The 11,264-nt window shown below is 43.6% G+C and overlaps 1 protein-coding gene across 4 annotated transcripts in view; it reads left to right on the top strand.

Moving 5' to 3' along the window:
* ACOT11 (acyl-CoA thioesterase 11) overlaps positions 1-11,264 on the top strand; it is an 87,231-nt gene that overhangs the window by 40,135 nt on the left and 35,832 nt on the right. For all 4 annotated transcript variants that reach the window (XM_073593464.1, XM_073593465.1, XM_073593463.1 and 1 more), the window contains 4 exons: positions 5,822-5,923; positions 8,305-8,440; positions 9,538-9,697; positions 11,001-11,120. In XM_073593464.1, the coding sequence (XP_073449565.1) occupies positions 5,822-5,923; positions 8,305-8,440; positions 9,538-9,697; positions 11,001-11,120 (518 nt within the window). The remainder of the gene's footprint in view (positions 1-5,821; positions 5,924-8,304; positions 8,441-9,537; positions 9,698-11,000; positions 11,121-11,264) is intronic.

The following is an 11,264-nucleotide window of genomic DNA, read 5'->3' as shown; positions in this document are numbered from 1 at the left end:
TCATGGCAAAAGACTCCGAGGATCTGAAAAAAAGAATTGTTGTTCTATATAAAGATGGCCTAGGCTATAAGAAGATTGCCAAGACCCTGAAACTGAGCTGCAGCACGGTGGCCAAGACCATACAGCAGTTTAACAGGACAGGTTCCACTCAGAACAGGCCTCACCATGGTCGACCAAAGAAGTTAAGTGTACATGCTCAGCATCATATCCAGAGGTTGTCTTTGGGAAATAGACGTATGAGTGCTGCCAGCATTGCTGCAGAGGTTGAAGGGGTGGGGGGGGTCAGCCTGTCAGTGTTCAGACCATACGCCGCACACTGCATCAAATTAGTCTGCATGGCTGTCGTCCCAGAAGGAAGCCTCTTCTAAAGATGATGCACAAGAAAGCCCACAAACAGTTTGCTGAAGACAAGCAGACTTGAGGCCCGTACACACGATTTGGACTTTTTGACAACAAACCTGCAAATTAGCTGTTTTGGAGCAACATCCAACCGTGTGTACGCTTCATCGACAAACTTTTTCTGTTTCCATCGGACTTTTGTTGGCTGTGCGATCAGACTTTTGTACAAACTACAGTACGTGGCCGCGAGAATGTTTCCAGCGCGAACCCATCGCGCTAGTTCTCGGCGACAGGGTACTGTACATCTCGCGGTGGCTGCAATAGTAAAAACACATTTTCCTATTGCGGCGAGCGCGAGAGGGAATTCTCCTCTGGGGACATACCAGGCCCTTAGGTCTGGTATGGATTTTAAGGGGAACCCCCTACACCTAAAAAAAAAAAAGGCGTGGGGTCCCCCCAAAATCCATACCAGACCCTTATCTGAGCATGCAGCCCTGCCGGTCAGGAAAGGGGGTGGGGACGAGCGAGCACCCCCCCTCCTGAGCCGTACCAGACCGCATGCCCTCAACATGGGGGGTGGGTGCTTTGGGGGAGGGGGCGCCCTTATCGGAATCCAGATCCCGGCCGCCCACCCAATGTGAATGAGTATGGGGTACATGGTACCCCTACCCATTCGCCTAGGGAAAAAAGTGTCAATAAAAAAATCACACTACACAGGTTTTAAAAGTAATTAGGCAGCTCTGGGGGTCTTCTTCCGACTTCGGGGGTCTTCTGCCGACTTCAGGATCTCTCAGGCCTCTTCTCCCTCTCTCCAGTGTCGTCTCCGCGCTCTCTGGTTCTTCTCCGGTGCCTTCTTCCTTCTGCCAGGCTGCTCCGCTATCTTCTGCTCTTTTGCGGAGTCGGAGTTTTGCGGAGTCGGAAGAAGACCCCCGGAGCGGCCTAATAAATTACTTTAAAAACCTGTGTACTGTGTTTTTTTTCTTGACACTTTTTTTTTCCCTAGGTGAATGGGTAGGGGTACCATGTACCCCATACTCATTCACAAAGGGTGGGGGGCCGGATCTGGGGGCCACCTTATTAAAGGGGGCTCCCGGATTCCGATAAGCCCCTCGCCCGCAGACCCTGGCAACCAACGCCCAGGGTTATCGGAAAGAGGCCCTTGCCCTCATCAACAAGGGCGCCCCTCCCCCAAAGCACCCACCCCCCATGTTGAGGGCATGCGGCCTGGTACGACTCGGGGGGGGGGGGGGCGCTCGTTCGTCCCCATCCCCTTTCTTGACCGGGTGGGTTGTCTGCTTGGATAAGGGTCTGATATGGATTTTGGGGGGATCCCCACGCTGTTTTTTCGGCGTAGGGGGTTCCCCTTGAAATCCATGCCAGATCTAAGGGCCTGGCATGCCCCTGGAGGGGAACCCATGCCGGTTTTTTATTTAAAATTTGGCGTGGAGTTCCCCCTCAAGATTTATACCAAACACAGTGCCTGGCATTGGCGGGGATCCAACTCGGATCCCCGCACCAGTGTAATCCCGGCTCGCAAGGTGTCAATCTTGCCAATAAAAGTGGCGAGATTGACACAATATCATACAACAATACAGAAGTTGACCAAAGGGTGGTGGTAAAGAGCTGAAAAACCACGTGAAGGGCCCCATCACACATAATTTTGTGCATGTTTAGTTGCATAGATATCACTCTTTAAACAGAAACTATAATAGTCTGAGTATATAAATGTCAACTTGAGCTATGGAGTTCAGTAAACACCAGGGTTTTATTCAAAAAAGCAAGGATTGATAGGTAAACATGGGTATCAGGAGCATTGAGCACCATCTCCTACATGTAAACACACCACCAGACTGCTATGGGTCCTAAAAGTATAGGGGTCTTGCTATACAGAGATTTTATATAGGTAGCAATGGCATTAGGCAATACATTTGAAAAAAAAACTGATGTGTATATGGTCCATGAAACTATGGGAGAACTGTGTAAAGACGAGTCATTATTATATGCTGCATATTTACTGCTTATCTGGGGGTACTGTACAACTGTAAGTTGATACACCCCTGGATGGTTAGCAGTTCACTTTAAAGTGTTGTTGACTGCTCTGTAGGCAGGTGCAGGGTAGTATACATGCTTGCAAACTTGTTGCTTAAATGCATGTTTAAATATACACGTTTGGAAAAACATGAGCATGGGTACATTTTAAGGAGTTGTATCTCCAGTATAGTGCATATGTGCTTGGCTAAATCCTGCAGGACTAGTATGGGGCCAACTGCAGTTAAGCAGGTGCTTGCTTGCAAACTAGCTGAAATGCACGGTTGCTGAAACACACGGTTGCTAAAGATGAATGTTTTTACATATTCGCATAAATATACATGATTATACATGTTTGGATAAAGCTACATGATCATGGTTGCATAAAGATACATGGTTGTCTAAAGATGCATGTTTAGACATGTTTGTATGATATACATGGTTTTACATGGTCGCATAAAGATACATGGTTGCATAAAGATGCATGTTTATACAGGTTTGCTTAAGGATACATGGTTGCATAACGATACTTGATCGCATAAAGATCCATAGTTTATGCATGTTTATACATAAACGCATGCTTGCTTATTGCGAAAATGCTTGTTTCCATGGGCACATGTTGCATGAATGCATGTGTGCAGCGCCCGCTTTCATATTTTGCCTAAATGCATAGTTGCATAAGCACATGCTTCCATAAACGGATTCTTCCATAGATGCATATTGCCTAAACACCTGCTGGCGTGTTTTCATTTGTACTGCATACGTATGTTTATTTACAATAAGCTGTATACATATGCACTTGTTTTCCTGGGACTACATACATATGTGCTTATTTGCATAGGACTACATGCATATGGGCTTATTTGCCTGGGTGCTTGTTTGCACATTTTCTACATACAGCCCTACTCCAGGTCTTGGTAGAGGTTCATTCTCTGTCCGGAACTTGAAGATCCAGGCATTGCATTGCCAGAAGGCTCTGTTTCTGGGGTGTTGCAGAGCAAAAATTGGTGCTTTTGATATTTTTCCTTTTCAGGAATTTGGAAAATAACCACTGATGCCAGTCTCTCTAAGTTGACTTGAGGCTGGCTACAGTTCAGTGGGCTTGGTCTCCACAGGAGAGAATACTGTCCAATAGCTTGGAATTTTTGGCCAGTATGCCTTGCTCTGGATTATAGGACAAACCTTTTGTAGGTTCAATCTGGAAATGCCTCTGCAGGCATATATAATTCAACCACCAGGGCTGCACCAGAGGTCATACGACTCAGGGAGGTGTACCACATTCTGTCTGGGACAGGATAGGTGCGTTCTCTATCGTCAATACTTACTCCAGGTATAGCAGGGGAATCTACTAGATTCCAAGTTCTACAACAGTTTGGGACAGGTGTGTCCGGGACAAGAGTTCCACTGCCAATAAGGGTACATGTACTGGTAACACCTTAAGGTCTGGTTCTCCCTTATTTGACATCCCCCCCCATTTCGGATTCTGCCACATTTTTTGGGTAGAATCCGTAAGGTGGTAACACTGATTTTAGTGTTGGTCGAATTAGCCCAGGGGGGCTTGGTACACAGGCATAGTGAGTCTTGCGGGGGTTGCTCCTTTGGACACTCCCAGTCCAGTGGGACCTGATGGTCTTGAGTAGAGCTCCTGGAAGCCAGCCTTGGGGAACTTCAATTGCAGGACTTGAAATTTATATATAATATAAATTTTTTTTCTTTTTCTTTCTCCAATCGGTAGAGGAAAGGAGTTTGGGCTGTACTGTTAAGGGTCAGATTTCATCCTATCCATTTTGTTCCAGGGGCAGTTGTTTCTCACTCCTTGTTTCATACCTCATACAGCATGTAACTTGGACAGTCCCGCCTGTGAGGCCATTCTTGTGTCCTTGGGACTTGAATTGATCTTGACTGTCCTTGCAGAGGCCACTTTTGAACCAATCGGGGGATTCTGTTGGTCCTTTTATCTCAGAAGATGGCTTCTTTGGTTGCTATCACTTCACAAAGTGGAGTGTCAGAGTTGGCGGCTCTTTCATGCAAGGAGCCATTCTTGGTCTCGCATCATAAGGTGATGTTGCGTCCTCATCCATTTTTAATGCCTAAAGTGGTTTCTAGTTTTTCATTTGAATCAGGACAGTGACTTGCCTTTTATTTTTCTCCTAATCCACAGTTGGCAGGAGAAAGATTGCTACCTACTCTAGAGGTAGTTCAGACACTCAGGATCTACTTGAGTTGTTGGCACAAGTCAGGAATCCTGATTTGTGCTGCTAGAAGAGCCCAGGAATGGCAAGCGGCATCTAGGTTGAATATTTAGCAGTGGATCTGCCAGTTTATCAATGATGCCTATTATTTAAATGGCAAAAAACTCATTTTTTTCTGGGGAGAGATTCTCTACCAGGTGTGGGAGTATCTTGGGCCATCCATCATCGGGTGTCAGTGGCCCAGGTGTACAAGACCACTTTTGTTTATACTGTACATCTACAGGGTTTTTACCAGGTCGATGTCAATCACGTAGAAGATACTGCCTTTGGCCTCAGCATATTACAAATGGCAGAGTAGGTCCTTCTTTGGTGGCAGTTTTTATGATGGTGTCTCCCTCCCCTGAGGGGCATTGCTATAGCTGCTCTGTGTCCCATGATGTACTCCAAGAAAAGGATTTTACAGGTAAGCTGTAGGAAAAATCCTATTTTTTTTTTTTAATTACTGAAACATAGCAGTGCACTTCCTGGTATGTGAGGTGCCTCATAGCTGTATAACTACAGGGGTTGGACAAAATGATGGAAACACTACATTAATGCCAAGACAATGAATGCTCCAATTTACACAGCTAGTGTTGTCAAATCTTGGTTTGACGAGAATGCAGATGAAGTATCAGTCAATATGGTCAATTTTGGAGTATCAGTCAATATGGTCAATTTTGGACAACACGGTTCGGGCTCATTTTCCATCTCCGGCATCTCTGCGAAGACTGGAAAGATTTTGCATGAAGAGTGGTATCAGATTCCATTACCCACCATCCAAGACTTACTGTACGTTTGTCAATTTCCAGTAGAATCCAGGCCATCTAAGATGCCAAAAACGGTCCAACACCATATTCGGTACAATTTTGTTCTTTTACCTGATGTTTCCATTATTTTGTCCAACCCCTGTTCATTGTGAATGTATATACTGCTGTGTGTGACTTCTAGTCTCAAGCAGATCAGCAGTAAGATCTGGTGATGTCGCTATTGCACTGCTCTCTTTGCTGGAGGCACTGACATTAGGAAGCAAAGCCTGCCTCTACCAAGATGGCCACCTCCACACAGAGACACCATACGCAATAAGGCCTGGTAAGTCATTAATAGGGGAAGAACAGCTGCTGTGAGTTCACAGACAATACTGGAGCCTTCTGGCTGCCTTTTTTTTGGGCAGAGCTTGTAAAGTTGGGTTCCTCTTTAACCTTTCTGTAATTGTGTCTCTGCAGGTCGGGATCCAAGTTACCTCAGAAGATCTGTGTAGTGGCAAAGAGTGGAAAGTATGTCAGGCCTTCGCCACATTTGTAGCACAACCACAAGGCAATGAAAAAGTGAGCAAATGTTATATCACAATATCACCAGTGCGAACTTAGATCTCACCGATTTGCATGAATAAATTCCGTTACATTTATGGTAGATTTAGACGGACATGCGTCTGAATTTTTCTTTCCTCTGAAGCCTGATTCCCATTTGGATCAAGCTTCAGAGGCTAGTTACAGGCAGTGAGGAAGCGATGTTGGGCCTCTTCACCGCCTGTTTTAAACTCGCTGCAACCACAGTGTCCTATGGTCACACCAGGGACCCCCCCCCTCTCCCTTCACATGGGGGTCCTATCCCCCCTCCCTTCACATGGGAGTCCCATCCCCCCCCTCCCTTCACATGGGAGTTCCGGAGTCTACCACCCCCCCTTTCACATGGGGGTTCACCTCCTCCTTTCACATGGGAGTCCACCACCCCCTCCCCCTTCACATGGGAGTCCACCCCCCCTCTTTCACATGGGAGTCCCGACCATGGCAGTGGTATCATGGCATTAGGCTGGAGGAATGATGCTGGGTGTCTTGGTCGGTACCCCTGAAAAGAATGATGTAGTGTGGTAAATAAGGGTGCAGCCATGCCGACTTGACATCTGCGCCCCCCCGACCTTTTCACTTCCCAATATCAATGTCACTGTTTCCGGAGGAGGAGGGTGCAGCTAAAATCTGGGGGGAGGTTCAGAGTCCTCACAGTACTTCCCTAGATTTGGCCACATAAAAACCAATACCTTCCATAGGACAAAGAACTGTAAATGGTTTTGTACTGAGTGGAACTTTTTTTGTTTCATGTTTTGTATGTTTATGTTGAGTTTAAATGCACCACAATGATAGAACAATGACAGTATCACTGAAAATTGTCCACTCTAGGATGGTGACTACACCTAACACCTTCAAACCAACGTATTTAATCCCCCTTTGAACCTGTTACCAGAAACATTTGTGGGAATGTTTACGAACACGCAGTATGTTATCTGGTAATTGTCCATAGTTGGTAAAGCAAGGTCTAAAGTGCATAGCACAAGTGACTTAACAATCAACTGCAATGTATACCATGAGGGAGAGTACCAAATTCCTGAATAAATACATCAAGTAAGAAATTGTTTAGTATTTTTCTTAATAATTAAGCTTTTAGTATGAGGGTTTCAGTGCTGGTACTTTTTGGCCTTAAGCCCCCTTGCACTAAACCCCTGGAATTCCATCCTCTACACTGAGGGCCCATCCAGACTATGGCCATGCACTGTGATGTGTTCTCAATTCTATGTATTGGAATATATTTTAATGGACATGCGCCATTTTTTTAAAATTTGTATTTTTTGAGCACAGTGAAGCATAGACGACTTATATCATGTGTGTTGTCTAGCTGTGTTGGGGAACCATATAAAATGATTATATTATTGGCACCGCCATTGCATTGCATCATGTATTGTGCGCATCGTGCATATGTGTTATGTGCGTTATAGACGCACAAATTCTACCACATGCTACTTTAATGCATAGTGGGAATGGGTCCTGAGTCATGCATGAATAGGCCTGCAGGAGCAAATGAAGCCTGTTACAGTGACAACATACTTGTGTGGGTTCTGTGAAACGCCTAGTCATTGTACTGTGTCCAGTCCAAGATTAGTCACTTCCAATTGTTTTCCTTCTCTTGAATTAGAAGCAGTTTTCAGCTGCTGGGAAGAGATTGATAACGCACACAGATACTGCTGCAGCTCTCATGCAAAACAATAAAAATATGAAGAGCAAACTATCACAAATCACGTAGATTTGTCAAGTACAGAAAATTATGCTTTGCTTTTGTATGGGTTACTTGAGCTTGGTCCCAAGCCATTTATTTACTTGATAACAGCATCATGTTTAATGCCAAACGGGGAATAAAATTATGGCTGCACAATACTTAAAGTAGAACTTCAGCCAAAAATAACAGGATGAAAAGGCAAAGTCCATTAAAAGATAAAATAACGAAGCCAGCTTTTGCTACAGTATTCATTTTCAGTCAAGCGATTTCCCCTGCAGTGCTTCATTTCTGCCACTAGACGCCCTCATATTCTGATGGCCAGCATCATTCAACCTACTTCCTCTGAGCCTAGGTCCTCTTGGACACACTTCCAAGCCTCTGACAGAACAGTGAATAGAGAAGCAGCACTGTAATGAGCTAATATCTCTGTCACTCTGCTTCATCCTCCTTTTCAGCAATCAATGAAATGATTGGCTGCTTGTGCTTCTTCTTACACTCAGACTCCAGGGAGGGAAGTAAAGGGACAGAGAGAAATTGGAATCTAGGCCCTTAATTCTATTGACTTGAATTTGTAAAGCAGAAGTTCAGTAGACGAGTACTATATATGTAACCCATTACAACCAAACATAATTTATCTAGAGTTTTCTGATATTGTGCACAGGTGAAGCTGAAGCCTTTGACCCCGCTCACCGAAGAGGAACAGCTGGAACACAGTATTGCTGCCGAGAGACGCCGCATGAGATTGATCCATACTGACAACATCAAGGATCTGCTGACCAGGAGCACCCTCCAAGATGGTACAGTTCTGCAATCTACTAGTGTAACCAGTCTACCATACAGAATTTCCTGGTGGTATATTACCATACAAATAAAATTATCATTGGAGCACACATTTCACCCACTGACGCTAATGATGGGGCACTATTTCTCCCACTACAAAATCTGGATTGACCCTCTGCTCACTGCTACACACTTTCCAGCAAACTATGCAATGAAAAACAGGGATATTTAGTTCACATATATTGCAATATATGTTTAAGCCTGCCAACTTTAGCACCTGGTAGTTTAAACACATGTACAAGCTATTGGGATCTGAGTACGGATATATCTTTTCTCTATTTCTCCCACTGATGCCAAGGATGGGGCACTATTCCTCCCAGTGACACCAAGGATGGGGCCTTGTTTACTCCCACTGACACCGGGTGGGGCTTTTTCTACTCCCACTCACCATGGTTACAGAAATACAGTAAACTGGCCCTTTGTTTAGAAAGTTTGGAGACCCCTGCTTTAAAAGTATACAAAATCTCAAGGTACCCCAGTCTAAAATGTAAAAAAAAATACTTATGTTATGTATCAATGGGAAACCTGAGCCTGGGACAATGCACACAACCACCTAGATGAAATAACTTCAAATAAGTCCATCACATCAGAGCCCCAATCATGTCAGAGGCCCCCCTAGACGTGAGTCCCTTGGACCTCCTTCACAGAGCCCTCCAATCACACAGTCCCCTCCTCCCATCACCTTTTGGCTCCAGCAGTGCGGCAGAAGGTAAGGGGTGAATGCTGCTTGCCCTGGATCAGAGTCATGCATTACCATGGTGCGAGCAAGCTAACCACCATAACCTTAGCAATGAATGATGCTGTGTGTCCTGCCTTTGAGTGTCCTTTGTTGTTATGGTGCTGGCAGCCAGCCTGACGATAAAGGAAGCAGACAAAAAGGAAGCACAGGATTCATGAAGTCAACTCCCAGGGACCCTGTAAGCCACAGATTAGAGTCAGTTGAGTGGACACAGCTGCAGTGTTTGCTGGATAGTATTAGTAGGCCACTGATCACCTGGAATTTCTTTTGAAGCCTAATTTGGTAAAGGTCAGTGCATGTGTACCTGTCTTACAGATCACAGCCAAGAAGAAGAAAAGAATGGAGAGTTCCTGGCTCAGAAAACCCGTGTGGAGAGTGTGGAACTGGTACTGCCTCCTCATGCCAACCATCAGGGGAACACATTTGGTGGGCAGATAATGGCCTGGATGGAGAATATTGCCACAATAGCTGCCAGGTACAATATACTGTATATACAGAGCAAATTTCTGGCATTGTTTTAAATCTTATGTTTAAGGTGAATAGTTGCCTAGAGAGGAGTACTCCAGAACATTGTCAACATTTCTTACACTAAGGCCTCCCACGCTGTTTACAGGTATTAAACATGCCTCACTTTTTTTATACCTGATCAGTAAACCCTAAGGTGTGTATTTATAAAAACTTTGCATAGCTGTTTGTCCATTGATACTGCATGTCAAATTGTTCTGTGTGGATGGGGCAAAACCAAATGTTCTCAGGCTATATTTTCTGCATATATATATATATATATATATATATATATATATATATATATATATATATATATATATATATATATAATAATACTAATAATATAATATTTCATTGGTAAAGAAAATTTAAAAATGTGGTAAAAAGTACTGCATTATGGCCACTAGATGGCGCAGGGTATAATTAGAAATAAGTATGCTAGTGGCCATAATGATGTATTTTACCCATTTACACATTTCTCAATGAATAACACTTCATGTGCAGAGAATATAGCCTGAGAACATTTGATTTTGCCCTATTTGCAAACAATAAAATGGCATGCAGTTTTGATGGACAAACAGCTATGCACATTTTTTAAAAATACACCCCTTGGCGGCAGCTGTGAATATAATAATTTTTGGCAAATTTGAATTCCATATCTAGATTCCTTTTACACACATTGATTTACATATTACCTTTTACTGATTCATGTCGTAAAGTATTCCACGGCTAACTACTCTTACTACAAAAAAACCCTTTCTATAAAGATTGTAGAATTTCCATTTCTTCAGCTGTTGTCCTGATATAAGTTTATACTGTATGTAAGGGCAAAACAAATACAATAAGATACAGTTCATACACATTTCCAGATGTTTTATCACTAAAAACAGAGTAGATGCTGAAAATGCCAGTTAATCCTACCAGAAATCCAGCAAGCTTATAGCTTCTTGTATAAATCTGACTGATATCCTGAGCAGTGTTATCAGCACTGCCTAGTTCTTCCCTGTGAACTACATATCATTTCCACCTATCTTATGGAGATTAGGGTGGTGGTACTGAAGTCCAAAAAAAAAAAACTGGTAGGGGCTGATAACATTGTTTGGAAGATTTAAAAGGGCATTCTATTGTCAGCTCAAGCAGGAAGTTAGGAGCACATTGGATTTCTGGCAGATCTACAGGTATTTTTTTTTCTCCTTTGCCCAAACACTTTAACCTACTGAATCTTTGTACACAATACATTTTGTATAACAATTTATTTTTGACTTGCACAGCCGGCTTTGTCATGCTCATCCGACTCTGAAGGTAATTGAGATGTTCCATTTTCGGGGACCCTCTCAGGTTGGTGACCGGCTGATTCTAAAGGCTATTGTGAACAATGCCTTCAAAGACAGGTCAGTATTTGGACGGAGGCAAGTGGGAAGTTGTGTCTGACATCCAGATCAACTTGCAGACAAAACTGTTAAAGGTCCTTTAATTTTGTACATTAAAAAAAATGTTAAAAGGCAGTAATAATATTAACTAACAGAGAATAATCA

This window comes from Aquarana catesbeiana, linkage group LG07, assembly GCF_042186555.1.
Source record: "Aquarana catesbeiana isolate 2022-GZ linkage group LG07, ASM4218655v1, whole genome shotgun sequence".
NCBI lineage: Eukaryota > Metazoa > Chordata > Amphibia > Anura > Ranidae > Aquarana > Aquarana catesbeiana.
The sequence above is the reverse complement of the archived record's forward strand: the minus strand, read 5'-3'. Positions and strand labels throughout refer to the sequence as shown.